Source organism: Pan troglodytes, chromosome 1 (assembly GCF_028858775.2).
Source record: "Pan troglodytes isolate AG18354 chromosome 1, NHGRI_mPanTro3-v2.0_pri, whole genome shotgun sequence".
Classification (NCBI taxonomy): domain Eukaryota; kingdom Metazoa; phylum Chordata; class Mammalia; order Primates; family Hominidae; genus Pan; species Pan troglodytes.
Genome location: NC_072398.2, coordinates 200019332 through 200042021, shown reverse-complemented (window position 1 = coordinate 200042021; position 22690 = coordinate 200019332). Strand labels below are relative to the sequence as shown.

Below are 22690 nucleotides of genomic sequence, written 5' to 3'. Positions count from 1 at the left end.
CTGGCAATTTGTGTTTCTTCTATGAAATGTCAACTTGTGTTCTGGGCTCACTTTTACATCATGTTGTATTGTTTTCTTTCATTAGAGAGGTTCTTTATACATTCTAGTTATCAATCCTTTGACCATCGCATCTTGAAAATATTCTCTCCTGGTGGATTTATCGTTTTACCTTTTTTGTTGTATAATTCCATAAATGTAACATCTTAATGTTAAGGTAAACAGATCTACCCTTTTTTCTTTAACTCAGAAACTCCCAATAACCACGTGGGTTGCTGTCAGTGATCAACCATTGTGGTCATTGAGCAAACAGCAAAACCTAAAGATTACTACACATCACATATCACTCTATACTCAGCAGTACATAAATTATACCTGAAAATCTATGTGCTTTTTCTCATTTTTCCCCCTTCCCTAAAGAAAGACCAATTTCACACACCCAAAGGGGAGCTGAGTTTTAATGTCCGGTCCCACCCACCTTAGGACACTGTAAGGACTTTGTGTTTTGGAAAAAAACAAAACAAACAAACAAACAAAAAAACACAAAACTATAGCCAATTCAGAAGCAATTCTGGAAAAAGGTATTTACATATAAAAGTAACAATCTTACTTGGAAGCTGAAGCTAAGAAGAGATTTTTGATATACAGGAAAACAGGAGAAACTAGAAGTTATCTCTGGTTATTTGGCCATTTAATACAATTCAAACCAACCTGGACTGCATCCCCTCCAAAAAAATTTAAGCAAAAAGCACCTTGTTATTTTAAAGATATATTCACACATGACCTACAACATTAGTTCTGTAAATTACCTGAATTTTAAACCAAATTTAAAACGAAAGCACTGAAATATCAGAATAAATAGTACTTAACCAAGGGAAATAATTTATTCTTCAAATATGAGATTTCATCATAAAAACTCTTATGATGGTGTTTCATCCCAATGTGAGCAGACAACTGCATTAATGACGGAAAGAAGACCGAGACCCAGACACTTGGCAACACACAGACAGGTACCTGACAGTACTATACAGGACTGCTTTTTACTGCAGTCTAAAGTACATTAAGATCAGGCACAGTGGCTCATGCCTGTAATCCCAGCAACTTCGGGAGGCTGAGGTAGGTGGATTGCTTGAGTGCAGGAATTCAAGACCAGCCTGGGCAACATGGTGAGGCCGCTGTCTCTACAAAAAATTTAAAAATGAGCCAGGTGTGGTGGTATGTGCCTGTAATTCCAGCTACTTGGGAGGCTGAAGGGGGAGGATTGCTTGAACCTGGCAGTTCAAGGCTGTAGTGAGCCATGATGGTGCCACTGCACTCCAGCCTGGGCAACAGAGGGGGATCCAGTCTCAAAAAAAATAAAGTACATTAAGCATATTGAGAACATGCCACAAATCCTACTCTGTTTTCTGCTCACAAAGGAAATAAATTTGTTTCCATTATTTCTCTCCTGGGTCACTTACCTGTCCCTTAAACGCATCGATGATAAATTGCAAAGACTGGGGCTGTACACATTCAATGCATTTCTGAACCACGTGATTGCCATTCTGATCTTTCACACACTTCAAGACATGGCCATCTAGTTCCCGAACCATCTCATTCTATTGGAGACAAAGAAAGCACCACCAGAATCACAACAAGCAAACATGTGGACAAAGAATATTCTTTTCACCAAACATGAAAGCACTACTGAACAGAGAATCTGTGATGATGAAAGTGGAATAGCAGCTGTGGAACAATGACAACAGGGAAACAAATGAGGACCTGAGTCTTTTCAGACATTAGCCAATTTACAGTAAAATTTCCAACAATAAATTTACTGTAACAATAACCAGTAACCAAAAAGATCTCACACCTGTAAAAACAAAAAACAAAGAAAAGCCTCTTAAGAGTGCTTTTGTGTTTTATTTTATTTTTTTTGAGACGGAGTCTTGCTCTGTTACCCAGGCTAGAGTACAGTGGTACAATCTCAGCTCACTGCAACCTCCGGCTCCCAGGTTCAAGCAATTCTCCTGTCTCAGCCTCCCGAGTAGCTGGGATTACAGGTGTGTACCACCACACCTGGCTAATTTTTGTATTTTTACTAGAGACGGGGTCTTGCCATGTTGGCCAGGCTGTCTCGAACTCCTGACCTCAGGAGATCTGCCCTCTTTGGCCTCCCCAAGTGCTGGAATTACAGGCATGAGCCACCGCACCCGGCCAACTCCTAGAGCTTAAAAAAAAATAAAGGGTAGACATCTTCAAATACAAAGAAGCCTACATCAGGAACAGATACTCCTTAACTTAGAAAAGAATTACATTCCAATAAACCTGTTATAAGTTGAAAATATCATTAACTAAAAAATGCATTTAAATATCCCTAATTTACAGAACATCATAGCTAATCCTAGGCCCTCAGAAGTGCTCAGAGCACTTACAGTACCCTAGAGTTGGACAAAATTATTTATCACAGAGCCTATAATTAAAAAAAAAAAAATCATAGGCCAGGTGCAGTGGCTCATGCCTGTAATCCCAGCAATTTGGGAGGCCTAGGTGGGCAGATCACAAGGTCAGGAGTTCGAGACCAGCCTAGCCAAGATGGTGAAACCCCATCTCTACTAAAAATACAAAAATTAGCTGGGCATGGTGGTGCGCGCCTGTAATCTCAGCTACTCGGGAGGCTGAGGCAGGAGAATTTCTTGAACCGTGGAGGCGGAGGTTGCTGTGAGGCGAGATTGTGCCACTGCACTCCAGCCTGAGCGACAGAGCGAGACTCTGTCTCAAAAAAAAAAAAAATTATTTTATATATATACTTACATACATATATATAATAAAAACAATAAAAAAGATTCAAAGTACAGTTTTGAAAAATCATAAGTCAGGGGCTATTTGCACACTGTATTAAAGAATTTCTACATGGCACACAGCCATAATCCCAGCTACTCTGGAGGCTGAGGTGGGAGGATCACCTGAGCCCAGGAGTTTGAGGCTGCAGTGAGCTACGGTAACATCACCAGAAGCCTGGGTGACAGAGCAACACCCTGTCTCTAAAAATAAAACTAAACCAAACTAAAGAATTTCACATACAATTAATCGTGTTTTTATTATGATAACCCTGTAAAGTATGACTAGTAATGATACTAATTAAGCTAGAGTTTACCCCTGGTTAGGCATACCTCTAACCGTGTAACATGTTTTAATTAAATTTTCCTAACAGTCTTACGGAGTGGACACCACCATAGATGGAGACACCAAGGAAGAGGCAAATTAAAAGACTTACAAAACTATAGACCTAGATTCCCAACATTCAAACCCAAGCAATCTGGCTGAACTGTATGGTAAACCACTATGTCAGTAAACCAAACTGTCAACAATACATCATCCTGAACACCCCACCTCTGCTGGTATATAAAAGAAACTGAGACAGAGGAGGCTTAAGTCACATATTTCAAACTATGGATAGAAAGTGACAGAATTAGAATTCTAGCCTAAGCTGTGACTCCAACACCTATGATCTTCCTACTAGGTCACAGTGACTGCAGAGTCAGCAGGAATGGTTCTCAATTAATGAAAAGTGTGCAAACAAAGGAAGTAAACGAAATGGCCAGAAACTAAGTCTGTGAGTAGGAAATGGGTGATGGTGACAGGATATATAGAAAGAGAGACACTGGGATTTTGACTGGAGCCCTTCCCCCAAACTCATTGCCCCAGGTCTTAGGTATCTTGAAATTAAATGCCTGCACCATGGCTATACCTGGTGCCTCCTGCCCAGTTTCCCTGCTGTCTCCAATCTCTGTACATTGGCTAAACTGTGCTGCCAGTGGATTTATGTTAGAAGACTGCAAGTCACATCAAAATAGTGGTGTTAATGAATACAATGTCTTAAATGCCCAAAATGTTGAGTACCTCAAAGCAACTAAGATATCATCTAATTAAATTAAAGATTACACTGGCAGGGGCTAAAGAAGCAAAAGGCAAGAGACACAGTGATTAACCAAGTGTCAGAAGGGAATAAATTTTTTTTTTTTTTTGAAACAGGGTCTCTTAGGATCTGTCACCCAGGCTGCTCGCTGCAGCCTCAACCTCCCGGGCTCAAGCGATCCTCCCGCCTTAGCACCCCAAGCAGCTGAGACTATAGGAGTGCACCACCATGCCCAGCCAACTTTTTATAGAGATGGGGTTTCACTATGCTGCCCAGGCTGGTCTCAAACTCCTGGGCCCTAGCAATCTACCCACCTTGGCCTCCCAAAGTGCTGGGATTACAGGCATAAGCCACTGTGCTGGGCCCAGAAGAGAATAATTTACTCTGAAAATACAATTATAGGAATGATGGGAATTGTGGGAATAATTATGACAATGAAGCTTATACAAAAATAAAGTCAAAGAATACTTATAAACAAAATGAAGGAGAGATGGCTTCCCTGGATATTTTTGTGATCCAGAAGAAATAAAAATTCCAACAAAGATGAGTTAATTTTACCTAAAATGGCAAACTTGCATCTAGAGAAGAGTAAAATAATAAAGGGTAGGAAGCATAAGTCAGGCCCAGAACAAGACACCACAGAGAAACATGACCAGAAAAAATATGTGCAAAAATATAACACAGGAAAGAACGATAGCTGGGTATGGTATCTCACACCTGTAATCCCAGCACTTTGGGAGGCCAAATCAATTGAACCCAGGGGTTCAAGACCAGCCTGGGCAACGTGGTGAAACCCCATCTCTACCAAAAATACACACATTAACCAGGGGAAGTGGCGTATGCCTGTAGTTCCAGCTACTCAGGAGGCTAAGATGGGAGGATCACTTGAGCTCAGGAGGTTGAGGCCGCAACAAGGACAATTGCGCCACTGCACTCCAGCCTGGGTGACAGAGTGAGATCTTGTCTCCAAAAAGAAAGAAAGAAAAACAAGAAAATTAAAGAAGAAAAATTCAACTGTCTATGAAAATCCAAGAAAAATTAAAATTGGCAATGATCTGAACATTAAAAGAAAATTTAAAATAGCTTCACACTTGCTTCTAATTACTTATACTTTCTTATTAATGCTACATCTCTAGTACTAAGCACTGAAAAAATGAACTCCAGACCTGCTCTATCTCCAACATTCCTCTCTCCCTTCACCAGCATCGTGGCACATACCTTTGAAACTTATCACTTTAAAAACTTTGGACTTCTTCAGCCTTCAATTGCCACTGCCAACACCAGTGCAGTGGTTTGGATTGGTTTAGCTTGACTCAGGGGTGGTGGGTGTCTTGTCTGGCTCAGAACTTGAGTCCATTAACAAAGATTCTCATTACCGAACTTTGTTCTCAGTGAGGGCAAGTGGGTCATCATTGCCAGACAATGGCCAACCAACCCCTCAATTGAGAAGGGCTCAGTGAGTTCAGAGCCCAAAAGCTGCAGGTTCAGATGAGAAGCACCGGAGGCTGGAGGCACTGCCTAGCACAAACACAACTGTAGCACACCCTGCCTGTGGGTCTGTTTTGCCTCCTGGGCCCTGTGGTGTCTGCAGTGCTCACTGGACCCACGCCGTGACTTGTCGAGAAGCTGTGGGCCTGTTCAGGTGACTTCTCTTTCAGTTCCCCACTCACAGCACCTAAGCATTCTCATTTCTGTTCCTTCTTCCCTGTCTAACTCTTCTTTAGCCTTGCCTTCTCCTGCAAAGCCGGCCCTCAGGGACTCTGGGAAGGGTGAGGGGTCCTTCTCATGTCCTCACCACTGCTCACCACCATGGCTCTTCCCCACCAGAATGCACTCTGTGGGCAGGGATCAGGTGTTAGTCATCTCTGTGCTGATGAAGTCTGGCACAGAGTGGGCTTCACGTCAATGTACCAGGCTATGCACCATGCTGGGCAGGCCTTTGTTCAATAGATGTTGGTGGGATGAAAGAACAGGAGAGAAGGAGTAAAAAAATATGGAAGGTGGGTTGGATGAAAGTTTGACTTGTTGGAGAAAATGATGGCTTATTAGTATTTTACCTGCTTTATTCATGGAAAAAAAAACCACTTATAAAATTGAACCTATTAAAGGCTAAGTTCTAGCCAATGGAAGAGTATTGGATACCACAGGTTTTAATACAAGATACTTGATCTACAATAAGTTTAAATTATTTGCACAGTTCATGCTTGCCATGCACAAAAAGGCAGCCATAAGCAACAATGCAAAACCATAAAAGAAAACTGAAAATTGACAGAATTACAGGGTTCACTACATGTACCATGGAGAAACATCAAACACCAAGAGAAAAGTTAAAGGGGAAACTTACAATTACCTGCTGGTCTGAAGGAATAAACTCAAGAGCTTTCTGGATAACACGGCAGCCATACATCTGTAGTGCCAATGACAGGACGTGGCCTCGAATCCGTTCTGCCAAAGCCAGCTTCTGTTCAAGACTGCCAAACTAGACATAATGTGTGGGTAAACACCATTACTTAAGTAGAAGGAAATAAACCAGAGAAAGCAAAGCATTCATTATTCTGCATCAACCACTGGCATAACCTCTTTTAGCCCTGATACCCATGATTAACTAAACCTTTTATTTAAAGAGCCATTGCTTCTTCAAGCCAGTAGTTCTCGATCTCTAATTATGAGTAACCCTTTTTAATGTTAAGAAGTTTCTCGGATACCCAACAATAGGTAGTTTCACTATTAATATCTGCTAAGCAAACACATAATTCCTCAAAGCTGTCATTAATTCATACTATTAAATGAATCTGGCCAGGTGCAGTGGCTCACACCGGTAAACCCAGCACTTTGGGAGGCCGAGGGCGGATCACCTGAGGTCAGGAGTTTGAGACCAGCCTCGCCAACATGGCAAAATCCCGCCTCTACTAAAAACACAAAAATTGGCCGGGCATGGTGGCACGCTCCTGTTAACTCCAGCTACTCCGGAGGCTGAGGCAGGAGAATCGCTTGAACCCAGGCGGCAGAGGTTACAGTGAGCTGAGATAGCACCGCTACACTCCAGCCTGCCCAATGGAGCAAGACTGTGTGTCAAAAAAAAGAATCCTACACTCTTACTGCCAAAGCACACATGGACACACTGTTTTGAAATAGTATTCTACATCATTAAGAGAATTGATTTTTTTTTTCTCCTATTTACACAAGGTAACAGAGTTGGGAGGGGAAAAATCAGTAGAATCAAGAAGTAAGGCTACACAATGTTAAAATTCTACTTAGAATGATTTTCCATCCTTGGCTTATTATTTTCATTTCAATCACATAATCGTGAGATTGGAGGAGACTTTATGAATTCTCAGCCCATCCAACCTCCTCATTCTCCCAAGGGAAACTAAGATCCAGAGAAGTTCTCAAGCTTGGTCCAAATCATATGGCTATAATCCATTGTACATGTTGTCACCCCAAGGTGCATCAGCCTCCAGAACTAGAGAGCTCAGTATTTTTATATATGTGACAAAATGGCAGTGCAAAGTCATTCTAAAATCAAAAATACAAAAGTCATGTTTAGATTGGTTTCTTAGTCCAAAGCTGAAGAATTCAGGGTGAAAAAACATAAGTCTTCATGAAAAAACTTGGGAAGGTAAAACTTGAGTACGTCAGTTTTTCATCTTCATACAAATCAAACAGGATGAGATGTTAAGACATTTACAAATTTGTTTTGTGGTAGGTAATGTGCAGAATTCCAGCATTTTCCTCCCCATACCAGACTCCTCCTCATCTCGAAGTTTTGTGCCATTCTGCGTCTATACCTTAGGGTTGCCAATACCAGATAGTAAGGGCTACAATGGTAAGCAAAAAAATCCCTGCCTCTCTGAAATTTTACCTTACTAGAGGAAAAAGACATTAACCTAACAATCTCATTCTTTCCAAAGACAATGATAAAACAAGTGAACATTATTCAAATTAACAGAAGTAAAATAAGAAATCAAGGCCAAACGATCAGCCAAGAAGAAGCATTTAACAATTCTTGTGACCCTAGCTGATAATGAAACATACTGGAGTCGGTGTCCAAAGACAATTCTCTAAGAACCTTAGAAAAATTTGTTTTTGGCAATATTTTATTGTGATCCTGCTAAAACTACTTTACAAGGATTATTTCCTCCTTAAGTGACACGTTTTGTGAAACTATTATAACAATCTGAAATAATGTGCTGGGTCCTAAATGGGGACACCAGTTTTCGAAACACATTTCCAAAATAGATTGGCATTATCTGCTCGGATATTTAAACCATACAGAATAGATAGACTGCTGCTAATGAATTGGAAAAACACTAAAAACCTCTTCAAAAAGACCACACACCCTTCATTCTGAGGACTGGAATGGGACTGCTATGCTTAAAAAGGCTAATGAAAATCAAAATGCTCTGCAGATTCTCTTAAGTCAAAGGATAGAAAGAACAAAGGCTTACTTCAAAGAACTTCTGAATGACGTAATTACCAAACACATCCACCATGAGTTGGTAGGCAGCCTGGAGGATTTCATTGAAGACAAGCTGGCGCTCAGCTGGTGTGGCACGCTCCAGTTTCAGCTGAATGAACCTGAAGTACAAAGTAAAAAGGGCAATCACAGCACTGAAGGAAGATCTGGAGATACATCAGTGTACCTCAGTTTATAGACTGCATCCTTTCTGAAACATGTGAGTGAGCATGTGTGCACACACATGCACACAATAAACCAAACTTTATTTGAATGAATCACTTGAACTCCCTTGAAGAGTTTTTAAATAGAGGAAGAAGGTCCTAACTTAATTGAGCTTTGAAAATTACATATAAATGTTGGCACATTTCATTCCAGTAGGGCATGCATACTGAATCTTATTTATGTGCAAGGTGGGAGGGAAGATGAAAGCGGGGGGGGGGGGGCAGGGGTGCAGGAAGAGAGGAGGGGTGGAGGGAGACATAACACAACATGTACCCTACTTGACTTTTTTCCTTTAGAAACCAGCCTCACATCAATGAACTCAAAGCTTACAGTCCTTACTATATTCTTTAACTTATTTTCATATAAAACAGTACTCATCAGCTACTCGGGAGGCTGAGGCAGGAGAATGGCGTGAACCCGGGAAGCAGAGCTTGCAATGAGCCAAGATTGCGCCACTGCACTCCAGCCTGGGTGACAGAGCAAGACTCTGTCTCAAAAAAACAAAACAAAACAAAACAAAAAAACAAAAACAAAACAGTATTCATTATCTTCTGAAGTAGTAACAGTCTGCCTTTTTTCAGTCCAAATGACCACTATCAGGAAAATCATGTTGCCTCTGAATCTAGCCTATAGAATTCAAATATGAGAAATTTTGGCCCAGTAGCAAGCTGGCAGAACTTAAGGAGGAGGTAGCTTCTGTAGAAACTGTTTCACTGGACACAGTATCAGAGAAAGAAACAGAAACAGAAATGGGAAAGAAGGATGGGTGTTGTCACCATAATTATGCTCTATCCCCAGGACCAGATTCGCTTTCTGTGAAACCCACTGCAGCAGCCCAACAGGAAGGGGTAAACCAAACCAAATTCTGTCTTCTATAATAGTTTCTTCTCTCGTCTCTACATAGACTGTCACTTCTACAGAGTGGAACAACAAAGAAAGGTGGTAGAGCTGTCTTACTCCTCAGCACCCTAGATCAAACTTGTATTTGAATAGCAACTCTTTGAGAGCAAAAGATTCTTCATAATGCTTAAAGCAGCCAAAGTGTATGTATGTCTTTGTGTTCATGTTTGTTTCTTAAATCCCTATGAAATAATGTGATGCAAACTAAGAGGCACGCTTTTAAAAAATTACTATATGGCAATTTATTTAAGTAGATACCCATCTGAGCCAAGACAGTTAAGGCATTACAATTTCGGGTACCTTAAAGTGCCAAAGCCAAGTACTCACCTGGACCCATGCTGGTCTTGGGAAAATTCCATTATATGTCCAGCAATCTCCCGCAGTTGTAAATTGGGGTACCGGTTGTTTCGAAAATCTTCCAAAAGCCTGCTCCTGCCAGAAGGCATGACATCAGACATTCCATATCGCAAACGAGAGGAAGAGAAAAGAGTGCTGCTCGGGCTGAAGAGGCTGGAGGCGCTGCTTGCACTGCGGTACTTGGCTTCAGCGCCTGGAGCAGCAGAGATGTATCTTCCACTGCCGTTCGTGAGTCCTCCTGTTGGTTACAGAACAGGATAACTTAAGACCACTCTTCAGCAACTTCATTCAAGAGAGAAAAAAGCATTCCCACACCCGAAAGCCTGCACCATTTCTGATTTCTTCAGTGCTGTTGTTTTTGTGTCAAGACAATTCTATTAGCGTCATGACTTTCGTGGGTCAACTCAACAACCTGGAAGGAAACTTTTGCACAAAGATTGAGAAGGGAATGCTTTTACTGTTGATGGTAGACTGCTAGTAAGGCTGGAGCAACAGTTAGCATGGCCCCTAGTAAATGAAATGAGGAAGAAATGTGCCTACCAGGTGAACCTAGCACCTGAGCACCAGCAATAAAAACTCAGAAAATGCAAAACAAACTCAGACTGGAGTGGTTTTCCATTCTGAGATCTGCGGAGATTCCTTTCATTCTTGAATAACCCCCATTTCCATCTGAAACCCACTCTAAAAAATCAGGCATCCAGATTGGTCTGGTTTATACAGGGGATCCCATGAAAAAGCTGTCTTTGAAGGAATGATTTTGCCACTAAATAGAAGTGTGAAAATCACTAAGACATTCCAGGCCATGGATGAGACATAATGAGTACAAGACAGGAGATGCCTTAAAAATGAAAAATTTTCGAGTTTTCATTACAAATGGACAGCTCTTAACAATTTCTATTGTGACACAGCCTGAAATGACTGTAGTTTCAACAACCTTCATGCCACTGATAATGCTGTTTTGATGGGTGACAAGGGAATAATTGTGAATCACAGATAAAACAAACATATGACCAAAAGGCGTATCAAAACATATAGCAGGCCAGGCGTGGTGGCTGATGTCTGTAAACCCAACACTTTGGGAAGTCGAAGCAGGAGGATGGCTTGAGCCTAAGAGTTCGAGACCAGCCTGGACAACAGAGAGAGACCCCATCTCTAAAAAAAAATAAAAATAAAAAGTTAGCTGGGTGTGGTGATACACACCTGTAGTCCTAACTACTTGGGATGTTGAGATAGGAGGATCACCTGAGCCCAGTAGGTCGAGGCTGCAGTAAGCCATGATTGCACCACTCCACTCCAGTCTAGGCAACAGAGCAAGACCTTGTCTCCAAAAAAAAAAAAAAACAAAAACAAAAACAAAAACAAACAGAAAAAAACAGTATAGCAGCATAATAAATTATGAGTATTTTAAAATAACAAAATAACAGGCCAGGGACGGTGGCTCACGCCTGTAATCCTGGCACTTTGGGAGGCTGAGACGGGCCGATCACAAGGTCGGGAGATCAAGACCATCCTGGCTAACACGGTGAAACCCCGACTCTACTAAAAAATACAAAAAAAAAAAAAAAATTAGCTGGGCGTGGTGGCAGGTGCCTGTAATCCCAGCTACTTGGGAGGCTGAGGCAGGAGAATGGCAAACCCCGGAGGCAGGGCTTGCAGTGAGCCGAGATCGTGCCACTGCACTCCAGCCTGGGCGACAGAGCAAGACTCCATCTAAAAAAAAAAAAAACCAAACCAAAACAAAACAAAACAAAAAACAGTTCTTATTTTATTTCATTTTAAATTTTGATTGCAATAGAAAAAAGATGCCAAGCCTTTCTGGGGTTGTTTCCCCCACCACCTTTTAAACAAAAGGCCAAAGGAGGTAAGAAATATTACATAAACCACAAAAAGTTTAGATGAATAACAATTAAAAATCCACGAGAAAAGTCATCCAATATTAACTACTTCTCAACTCTTCACAAGTCTTAATAAATGTCTGGTTTGGGGTTTAATGGTAGCCACAAAAAGATACCCAGGCTGGACTTCACAGAATTCCAGGGCCCAGCTTCAAAAGTCTGGGTCTCAGTCAAAGTGATGAAACCAAAAGAAAATGACTCAATGCAGAAATTTGTAAAATATTTACTGAGTATTTGTCCTAAGCCCAATTCTATGTTAGAAGTTTTTCATATACACTTTCTCTGGAATTCTCACTGGCATTTTGGAAAAGGAGTTTGCAACTCCCATTTATGTAACAGAAAATTAAGCCCAGAGAGATGAAATGTTCATCCAAAGATACAAAACCCAAAATTGTCATGGCCAGAATTCAGAACAGGGCTCTTGACTCCAGGGTCAAGGCCCTTTCGGGGTCTGAAATTCATTTTCTGACTCAGTTTCATCAAGTTTTCTTGTTCTACAGAACATTCTTGTCAAATTCCACAGTATTTCTGAATTCAAATGAAAAGTGATTTTTTTAAGGAAGAAAGGAGATTAACTGAAAAGAAAACAGCAGTCATAAGACTGTTTTTTTTTGTTTTGTTTTTTGTTTTTTTTGAGACGGAGTCTTGCTCTGTCACCTAGGCTGGAGTGCAATGGTGCAATCTCAGCTCACTGCAATCTCCGCCTCCCAGGTTGAAGCAATTCTCCCACCTCAGCCGTCCAAGTAGCTGGGACTACAGGTGTGCACCACCACGCCCGGCTAATTTTTATACTTTTAGTAGAGATGGGGTTTCACCATGTTGGCCAGACTACTCTCAAACTCCTGACCCTCATGTGATCCGCCCATCTCAGCCTCCCAAAGTGCTGGGATTACAGGCATGAGCCACGGCGCCCGGCCAAGACTGTTCTTTATTCCATTTCAGAAACAATTCTGTCTTACCTGTCTGAGGCTGGAGAGAAATGGACAAAGAGGTGGTAACAGGGTAGGTTGGCAGGTATGGGGAAAGTGTGGCAATAGCAACAAACATGCCAAAGAAGAAGGTATGGGGCGAACACACAATGTTTTGAAAACAATTTAAAGGGATTTTAAGAAACTGGTCACTGACCAAAATGGAAGGTAAATTATAAAGGAGCCAGGTCCTTGGTGACAATGTTTAATGACGAGACAAACCAACCCTGAACACTGCCCTACCACTATACTTCCAGTTATAAAGGCCAATAAATGCACTTATTGTTTAAGCCACTCTTTGTTGGATGTTCTGTTATTATGGGCAAAAACATAATGACTAATCCACACACAGGAGTGAACTGAACAACAGTTAATACGCCTACAAAAACGGTTAATACATTTACCGTGAAGTTTTGATTTTTGCCTCTTATCTCCTTAGATGTCAGACAAGTACATACTACAAGGACATTCATACACATACACACACACACACACACACACACACACACACACACACACACACACAGCTTTTATTACTAAGAAATATAGACATCTCTGAAGCGAAATTTTCCCAGGTACTAAATTATAAATGGCAATGGCAAACTGACAGTTCACAGACATATTTTGTTTGAGCCAAGCAGTACTTCTTTCAACATTAAGCCAAAGCTTAAATTTTTGCTCTAAATTGTAATATCTTGTTTTTGAAAAAAATGCATGACAAATAGTAAATAAATATCTGACCATCAGTAAGTATTTGTTGACTGAATCTCATTTAGATGGCGAATGCACAAACGTGCTTTCCGATTCACAATAGTCTGAATACCAACATGTACTTGCACCCAAACCACTATAGCTCTGGGGGTTTGGGTGCAACACTCTGGAAGTGTTTAAATTTGCAACTGTTTTAAAAGAAACATTTCTCATAAGGCTTCAAAGGGACAGTGGTGGATTTCATAGGAGTGTGTCCTATGACAACTTTCCACAGACAGTAAGGGCTTAAATGTTTTATTTAAATTAATAAGTGCTTCAGCTATTTTGCATAATTGTATATAAGGGATTTCTGCCAGTGGTCATGTAGTATGTCATGCCCATGCTACGTCAAATGTTATCATTTACTTGCTTTTTGTACTCATGGATCTAATAGATGCCTAATGGGCAAAGCCCTGCCTTCCCACTTTTAAAGAAAAATTCCCATGGTCCCCAGTATCTAGTTCTGTGTTTAATACAACCAGAAGGAACAATGTTCATCAAAATGTTTTAAAAATAAGTTCTCTCCAATTCATTCTCCAACACAACACCAAGGTAGCTCTAAATTAAATAACCCTGAAAACTGATCATCTTAGTGCATGATTAATAAGGAGTCCAAAATACGTTAATTGTCACATGGTTGGTTTTACAGCTGATAAGTCTCCTTCAGAGAACCAAGTGAGAAATCACAAAATATTCATTTCAATTCAGAATGGGGAAATACCTAAACACATATATGACTACTGCTTACTGGCCAGTAACTTAGAAACTTCTCCTTCAGTTCAAGCAAGGACAGAGAAAGGTATTTTGTGTTTGAGCTGTGCTTTTCCTAAAAAACTAAAAGGCGTATAAAACCCTGAAGATAAAGGACAGAAAGAATACATTTTGAGAAGATAATACTTCTATCACAATAATGAAACTAAATGCTTTTTAGTTTAGAACTAAGTTTAGAACTAAATTGAAATTTAGTTATAAATGCTTTCATTCTTTTGCCCTAGACAGCTTATGAACTTTTGAGCTCATTTTTACTATTATATATTTCATTTCTGAAGTAATGAACAACCACAACACTTTTCTTCCAGGGCAAATGAAAAGCCTGGGTGTCGTCAACAAAAAACTGTACCTGCTACCTCTTGATGTTTAAGAGTTTTTAAATGATACAGCCAGGGGATTGTGCAAAAAACTGTAAGCATGGAGAAGCATTCTAAGAAATGAGGGGTGAGAAAGGTCGGGGAGTAGGATAAAGAGATCCATGGGTAGGCAGGGCATGAAACCATTACAGTCAGTCTTTGGGGACACTCATATCCACATCCCTTACTTTTTTTCTCTTTGAGATGGGAAGTAGAATTTACTAGACATGGATGTTTCAGTTATAGGTGAGAGTTTAAGGTTTTCTATGTAACCCACATATAAACCACAAATGAGAGTTACAGATCTAGTTGTTAAGAAAATTCATATTTATTAACTGATTAATAATACTGTTAAATTGAGACATGTAACACATAAGTCAAACAAAATAAATACTTGCAACATCTGCCTTGTTCAGGGTCACAACATATTTTATATGTACACATTCATGGGTATATATGCATGTATGGGGAAGATGGGAGAGGAAGATTGAGAGAGAGATTTCACTTATTAAAATAGTACATTTTATGCTAACAAATTTGGCATTTTAGATGAAATGGACAAATTCCTAGAAGGTCACAAATTATCAAAACTGACTCAAGAAGAAATAAAAATCTGAACCTATAAGACCTATAAGATGTAAAGAAATGGGTTAAGTAAAAATCTTACTACAAATAAATGCCCAGGCTAAGACTGGCTTACCTGGTCAAGTTTATCAAATGTTTAAAGAAATAATGCTAGTACTCCACAAACTCTTCCAGAAAATAGAGAGGGATGGTACACTTCGAAGTTCATGCTATGAGGTCAGTATCACCCTGACACCAAGCCACAACACACACCTCACGAGAAAGAAAAACACACATCCTTCATTAATACAGATTCAAAAATCCTCAACAAAAATACAAACACACCAAATCGAACATGACCAAAGTAAGATGTATATCTGGAATGCAGAGTTGGATTAATATCTGAAAATCAATTAATGTAACATACCACATTCACAGAATACAGGATAAAAGCCACATGATCGTCAGTTAAGATGTATATCTGGAATGCAGGATTGGATTAATATCTGAAAATCAATTAATGTAACATACCACATTCACGGAATACAGGATAAAAGCCACATGATCGTCAATTAATGCAGAAAAAATGGCCGGGCGAGATGGCTCACACCTGTAATCCCAACACTTTGGGAGGCCAAGGCAGGCAGATCATGAGGTCAGGAGATCGAGACCATCCTGGCTGACACTACTGTGAAACCCCATCTCTACAAAAAATACAAAAAATTAGCCGGGCGTGGTGGTGGGCACCTATAGTCCCAGCTACTTGGGAAGCTGAGGCAGGAGAATGGTGTGAATCCAGGGGGCAGAGGTTGCAGTGAGCCGAGATTGCACCATTGCACTCCACCCTGGGAGACAGACCAAGACTCCAGCTCAAAAAAAAAAAAAAAAAAAAAAAAAAGGGCATAAAAAACACTTGACAAAAACTAAAACCCATTTGCAACAAAAACTCTCAATAAACTTAGGCTAGAAGGAAACTTTCTCAACCTAATAAAGGGCATCTACTAAAAACCAACTGTGATTATGCTTAATGGTAAAAGACAAACACTTTACCTCCACCCCCTGCCAAGATCAGGAACAAGGGAAAGATGTGTGCTCTTATTTCTTCCATTTAACACAGTCCAGGTTGAGTACCCTTTATCCAAAGTACTTGAGACCAGAAGTGTTTCAGATTTCAAAGTCTTTCAGATTTTGGAATACTTGCATTATATCTACCAGCTGAGCATCCTAATATGAAAATCAAAAATTCTAAATGCTCCAATGAGCATTTCCTTTGAGCTTTGTTAACTTTCAACAAAGACATTGTTGATGCTCAAAAATGTTTTGGGTTTTGCAGCATTTCAGATTTTTGACTTGGGATTCTCAATCTGTCCTGGAGGTTCTACACAGTGCAATCAGACAAGAAAAAGAAAAGTCATCCAGATTGGGAAATGGCTTTTATTCTTAAGATGATATGATCTTATATGTAGAAAATCCTACAGAATCCACCCAAAAACCATTAGAACTACTAATAAACAACTACAGCGAGGCCACAGTATATAAGATCAATATACAAAAACCAATTGTATTTCCATAAGCAAGCAATAGTCTATCAAAAGATAAAACCAGAACACAATTCTATTTGTAATAGCATCAAAAATATATGCAGTTAGGAATAAATTTAACAGAAGCAGTGCAAGACCTGCACACCAAAATTACAAAGGAAAATGGTGCTAGGACAACTAGAAATGCATGTGCAAAAAGATGAACCCTGACCTGACACCCAAAATTAACTCAAAATGGATCACAGACTTATATTTAAGAGATAAAACAATAAATTTTTTTAGAGCAAAACATGAGAAAATATTCCCCCAAGAGTTTGAGTTAGGCAAAGATTTCTTCGATACTATTCCAAAACCAAGATAAACTGGACCTCATCAAAATAAAAAACTAGTGCATTTTAAAAGACAACATTTTAAAAATGAAAAAAAAAAGGGACCAGCCTGGCCAACATAGTAAAACACCATCTCTACTAAAAATAAAAAATTAGCTGGGCATGGTGGCACGTGCCTGTAATCCCAGCTACTTGGGAGGCTGAGGCAGGAGAATCACTTGAACCGGGAGGCAGAAGTTGGAGTGGGCCGAGATCACGCCACTGCATTCCAACCAGGGCCACAGAGTGAAACTCTATCTCAAAAAAATAAATAAAATAAAATAAAGAAAAAAAGGAGCCAGGAATAGTAGCTCACATCTGTAATCCTAGTGCTTTGAGAGGCCAAGGCAAGAGGATCACTGGAGGTCCGGAGTTCGAGACCACCCTGACCAACATAGCAAGACTTAGTTTCTACAAAAAAAAAAAAAAAAAAATTTATTTTAATTAGCTGGGTGTGGTGGTGTGTGCTTACAGTACCAGCTACTTGGGAGGCTGGGGTGGAAAGATCCTTTGAGCCCAGGAGTTTGAGGTTACAGTGAGCTATGATAGCACCACTGCATTCCAGTCTGGGCAACAGAGCAAGACCCTGTCCCAAACAATAAAAACGGCGGGGAATAGAACTCAAAAAGGTTTGTTTTTAGTCTGAACTTTAAACAATCAGTAATGAAAAACCATGCCACTCAATAAGTGATTTTTTAAAAAATAATAGGAAAAATTACTAAACAGGTCACTGATTTTGTTAAAAGATACTAACACATATCTGCCTCCTGGGACAAAGTGTAAAAAAGACAAGATGGGGAAAAGATCCACACGAGATATAGGCTGATGTGCGCATTCAAACACTAGTTTTGTGGTCGATATCATTAGCAATATTAATTAAGCCACGCTGAATTTTAAGGGGTGAAGGGTTCTTTTGAGTATTCAACACAATGAATATAAAATGCTTAGTATGGCTGCTCATCACTGCTGATGGCTGGTGGCAGCAGTGAAGTAGTATTAACAACAGAAGCTATATTAGGTGTGGGCCAGAAAGAAATGTTAAGTTTCTTATACTAAAATGTCTTTAAGGCCTTTGTATGGAGATTGTTAGAAACCAAGTAGCACACCTCTACTTTCTCGAGGAAACAGACTGAGCTGAGGCAAAGCTGTACTGAGACAAAGAGTTCCTCAGGAATGCCATGTACGAAACATGCACTACACACAACAGAAGTCCAGTGCAAATGTACACTAAAAAACTGCTTGAACAAGGTGAATGTTTCCAAAGAGAAGTTATGTTAAACATAAAACTAGGCAGGCAACAAGTCATTTGACAAGAAATAACTCACACTAATAGTTATTTCCTTCTTCACAGGGAAAACAAAAATTAAGAGGTAGTATTACATTAAATTAAATTGCTGATGCTTTAGAAAGAGGAAAGGTATCATGCATGATAGTAGTATTTCTGGCTCCATTTCCACGCACCAAGGAACCACAGCTTTTTATTTTATTTTATCTTATTTTGTTTTGAGACAGGGTCTTACTCTGTTGCTCAGGCTGGAGCGCAGTGGCACGATCTCAGCTCACTGCAGCCTGTCTCCCAGGTTCAAGCAATTCTCCCACCTCAGCCTCCCAAGCAGCTGGGACTACAGGCACACGCCACCATGCCTGGCTAATTTTTGTATTTTTTGGTAGAGGCGGGGCTTCACTATGTTGGCCAGACTGGTCTTGAACTCCTGACCTCAAGTGATCTGCCCACCTCGGCCTCCCAAAGTGCTGGGATTACAGATGTGAGCCATCATGCCTGGCCCATCTATTTTTATAAATAAAGTTTTATTAGAAGATAGCTACGTATTCACTCATTTACATTTTGTCTGTGGTTGCTTTCACACTTCAACAGCAGAGTTAAATATTCACTACAGACACCATCTGGCCTATAAAACCTAAAACATTTACTACCTGGCTCTTTATGAAAAAAAACTTAGCAGGTTCAGTTTATTTAGTATGTAGTATGGGATGACATAGTTCACATGTTTTTAAACCAAGAAATTAAAAGATACATATTTCTGGATTTGGTAATGGACTGGTTCAAGATATCCTGAGTATATCATGTAACAGGATATACACTGAAACTGCATGCTTTGGAGTCGAAAAGGCTTGATTCTAAATCTGTTCAAATCTGAGATGACACAGGCTAGGCAAGATATTTAAGTCCTGAGACACGAAATAATACCTATACCTTCCAGTGTTGTATGTACAGGACCCAAAACCATTAACACCAGCAGGTAAATGCCAGGTCAGTGAACATTACTTCCTTCCTTCTAGCCACGTATCAAACTGGGAGTTTGACAGCTCTCTCCAGATTCTGCATTAACCCCCAGTCTTTAAAGCCAGGCATTGTGTCACTAGGAAACACTGTTGTGCAATGTACCCCATCCCCCTGTCTACCTATTATGGACCTACTAATCAGGAATGTCACAGTAACTTTTATAAAGTGATGTTCATATATAACCTGAGAAAATGAGTTCTACAACTAAAGTTCTTACTGTATAAAACTTCAGGATACGCACACACATGCCAATGTGTATATATAAACATAGTTTTGACTTGAAACTCGCCTCTTTCAAACTCAAAGCTATCACTCCTAGGTCTAGAATAATAAGTCTATTACCCTACCCACTTCAGACTTCTCTTGAATCTTATAAATCACTTTCTAGTCTGCCTATCCAAACGAAGGCATCCTGTTTGTTTTTAGTCAAGTTCTCACTTCTGAGTCCATGAAGCCACTTTTAATCTCGCTGGTTAAGAACAGAATCTTCTTGGTAAAGTGGCCACATGTGCTGATTTGCCCAGGACAGTCCTGATTTAGGCCTATCATCACCAAGTAATTATTCATAGCACCCCCTTCCACTCACAAAAGTGTTCTGGTTTGCATGATACATTATATGGTGACTCTACATCTAGCATTCAATTTTCCCGATCTAGCAAATAAATCAGTACTTTAAACTTAATACATAACTGCGGGAGAGGAGTATGCACCATGCTTGAGATAAGAAAACATCTCCCATGTCCTGAAAGATTCAGAGATTTGCCACCCAAAAAAAAGGTAATATAATTTTCTTCTCATTCTTATAGCCTGCTGCTTGGGATCCTCTTTTTCTCTCCCTATTTTCTAGAATCTAGATGGTAATATTTTAAAATCCCATGCATAAAACAATCTAAATATTTAACAGGGAAATATACATCTCCTCATTAACATACTATATGGTTTGAGAGTTTATATTTACAAATATTTTAAAATATGGCAAAATTTTAAAAATAAAATGCTTTTTGTGAAAAAGCAAGATATTATATGTACATATAGCAGAGGGGAAATTTTGAAAGGAAATAAGGCAAAATATTAATTGTGGTGGTATTTCAGGTGGTGATACTAGGTGATTAAATTCTGTCTCTGTGTTTCCTAGCTTCACTGAAATGAACCTGTGTTTATATTGTTTACATTGAAATACTCTCACAGGTAGCCAAAGAATAAAATGTTCATACTAAAGCTAACTGAATATACAGGGAATGTACCCAAACTATAATAAAGCCAAAACTGCTATACTATCTATAGGTACAGCCTGAATAACATGAGGTATTTACGGAAGGCACAGAACACCCAGGACACTTCTAGTATAAAGGGACTGTCCTTTGCTTATGCAAAGTTTTTGTAATGTCATCGGTGGCAAGAGAGTTCTAGAGTTCAAGGTGGTGTTAGAGTAATGGTTCTTACCCAGGTTTAAGCTTGAAGAGGATCCATGTGAAGAGAGGGAAGGAGGTGGTGTCTGTGAATGTCCTGGTCCCTGACTAGGGAGAGGCATGCCCACGGGTCCAGGAGAGGAGGAAAAGCTAAGGCCGTTATAAAAACTGTGTCCAATGGGGGTCAAGCTGCTCGATGTCCTCTTATAAAGGTCACTGCTGCCAGTCAGGGAGTCACGGCGGGAGCCACTGCCAGTGTTGGAGTTTGCAACTAAAATGGAATTAAAACAATGCAGATAAGAACAGGCCTGTTCTTCGAAGAACAAGCCCAGTGACCTGTTCCTAACACTTTGATCCAGACTCCTTACCACCGCAAATTTGTCAGCAGAGACAGCCTAACTGTTAATGTAGCAGTACTAGGGGCAGATAAGTAATAAAGAGGACATGGCTCAGGTTAACATGACCATCAAACGTATGCCAAATTTACCTTCCTATGGTGTCGTATATTATAGGATAAGGGAGGGTTAAAAAGCTCTGACGGCCACATGAACTATGGAAAAGGTGGAAGAAAATGGACTAGAAGAATGCCTTTCATCAATTGAAAAGGTTCAAGTAGAAAAATGGGATACAGAAAAAAGATTTGTAAATGGGGTACTGCCCCACTACACAAGACTTCTATATGAAAGCCTGTTTTCTCAGTGGGTTCAATCGAGAGTTAATGCTGCCCTCAATTCCAATTAAGATACTTTCTTTCACACATGCCCTTCTATTTAGGGATCACTTTTGTTTGTTTGTTTTTTATAATCTCTGCAATTATCCCATTATTCACCATACTACACTCCTGCTTTTTTCATCAAAACATTAAAAATATCTTGGTCTAATATCCTTCCTCCTAATTTTCCACATGTCTACCTTAAATTCTACTCAAAAGACTGAAGAAAACTTGTAACTCTTTAAGGCCTGCAGGCCAAGAACTCGGCTCAGTCTCAGTTGTGGAGTATTTCAGCTCTGCTATCTTTAGTAAGTCCTCCTCCCTCAGTTTTTGATATCAATTTCTATAGTTCCCTCAATATTTTTCCCAAATACAGCAAAAATCTTCCCTAGATTTCAAATCCCTGAAAGAAACTGATTAAGTAAGTAGCCACATGAGCATGGATTGAAATAGGTCCCATCTGTATAACTTGATTTCAATAGTCTATCATCTCACAGATTATGTGGGATGGCTGGATTCCCACAAGGCTTGGTCCAGATCTGCCTGTGGTTCCATGCATTGCCAGTATTCCAGAAGGATTGTAAAAATAATTAAAATTCAGTCTTAAGAGCATATCAGTCTAATTTCTACCTGCTGTTCCAAACCCTCCAAGGGCGGATCCCAGGGTGGCGCCGAGAGAACTGCTACTTCCGAATCCCAAGGATGTGTTGGCAGGCTGGGCAGAGCCCTGGGAGAAGAGGGAGCTGCTCTGTGAATTGCTGTTCAGAGAGTTGTTGCCGTAGAAAGAACTGGATGCCAGGTTGTTATTGGGCTGCTGCTGGGGCTGGGGCTGAGGCTGCTGTGTTCCTAAAGGGCGAAATGGTCCATTTGTTGTTCCAGCAAGACCACCAGCTGCTCCATTTGCTGAAGCTGCGGCTGCTGCAACAGCTATGAAGAAGAAAGCAAACCGTTTGGCTATGAAAGGGACTGGCCACATTTCCAAACTACATTTTTATCTTTTTTCAAAAAATCTTTTAATGCTGCCTATCTTTTCAAAACAGACACAAACCATACAAATCTGTCTTTGATCCCTTCATATGAAGCTTCTATTTTCTGTTTCTACTTTCAATTTGAACCCAAAATACCACTAGAACAAGTTCACTATGCTCGTTGCTTTTAAGAGTCTACAGATTAAAAGGGGTATAAACATCAAATGTATCCATTAAATACAACTACTTC

The 22690-nt window shown here is 40.0% G+C and overlaps 1 protein-coding gene and 1 non-coding gene across 51 annotated transcripts in view; both read right to left on the bottom strand.

Annotated features, from left to right (window-relative positions):
• PUM1 (pumilio RNA binding family member 1) overlaps nucleotides 1-22690 on the bottom strand; it is a 136979-nt gene that overhangs the window by 12324 nt on the left and 101965 nt on the right. For 9 of the 50 annotated variants that reach the window (XM_009452446.3, XM_009452426.3, XM_009452438.3 and 6 more), the window contains 6 exons: nucleotides 22103-22399; nucleotides 20795-21031; nucleotides 9804-10071; nucleotides 8344-8473; nucleotides 6240-6374; nucleotides 1458-1595 (listed from right to left, as the gene is read on the bottom strand). In XM_009452446.3, coding sequence (XP_009450721.1) covers nucleotides 1458-1595; nucleotides 6240-6374; nucleotides 8344-8473; nucleotides 9804-10071; nucleotides 20795-21031; nucleotides 22103-22399 — 1205 coding nt within the window. The remainder of the gene's footprint in view (nucleotides 1-1457; nucleotides 1596-6239; nucleotides 6375-8343; nucleotides 8474-9803; nucleotides 10072-20794; nucleotides 21032-22102; nucleotides 22400-22690) is intronic. The other 41 variants (XM_001157169.5, XM_009452525.3, XM_054680808.2 and 38 more) reach the window with 7 other exon arrangements.
• On the bottom strand, nucleotides 5230-5315 carry LOC112207299 (small nucleolar RNA SNORD103/SNORD85). The gene has a single exon (XR_002941729.1). It is a non-coding gene; the product is annotated as a small nucleolar RNA SNORD103/SNORD85 (small nucleolar RNA).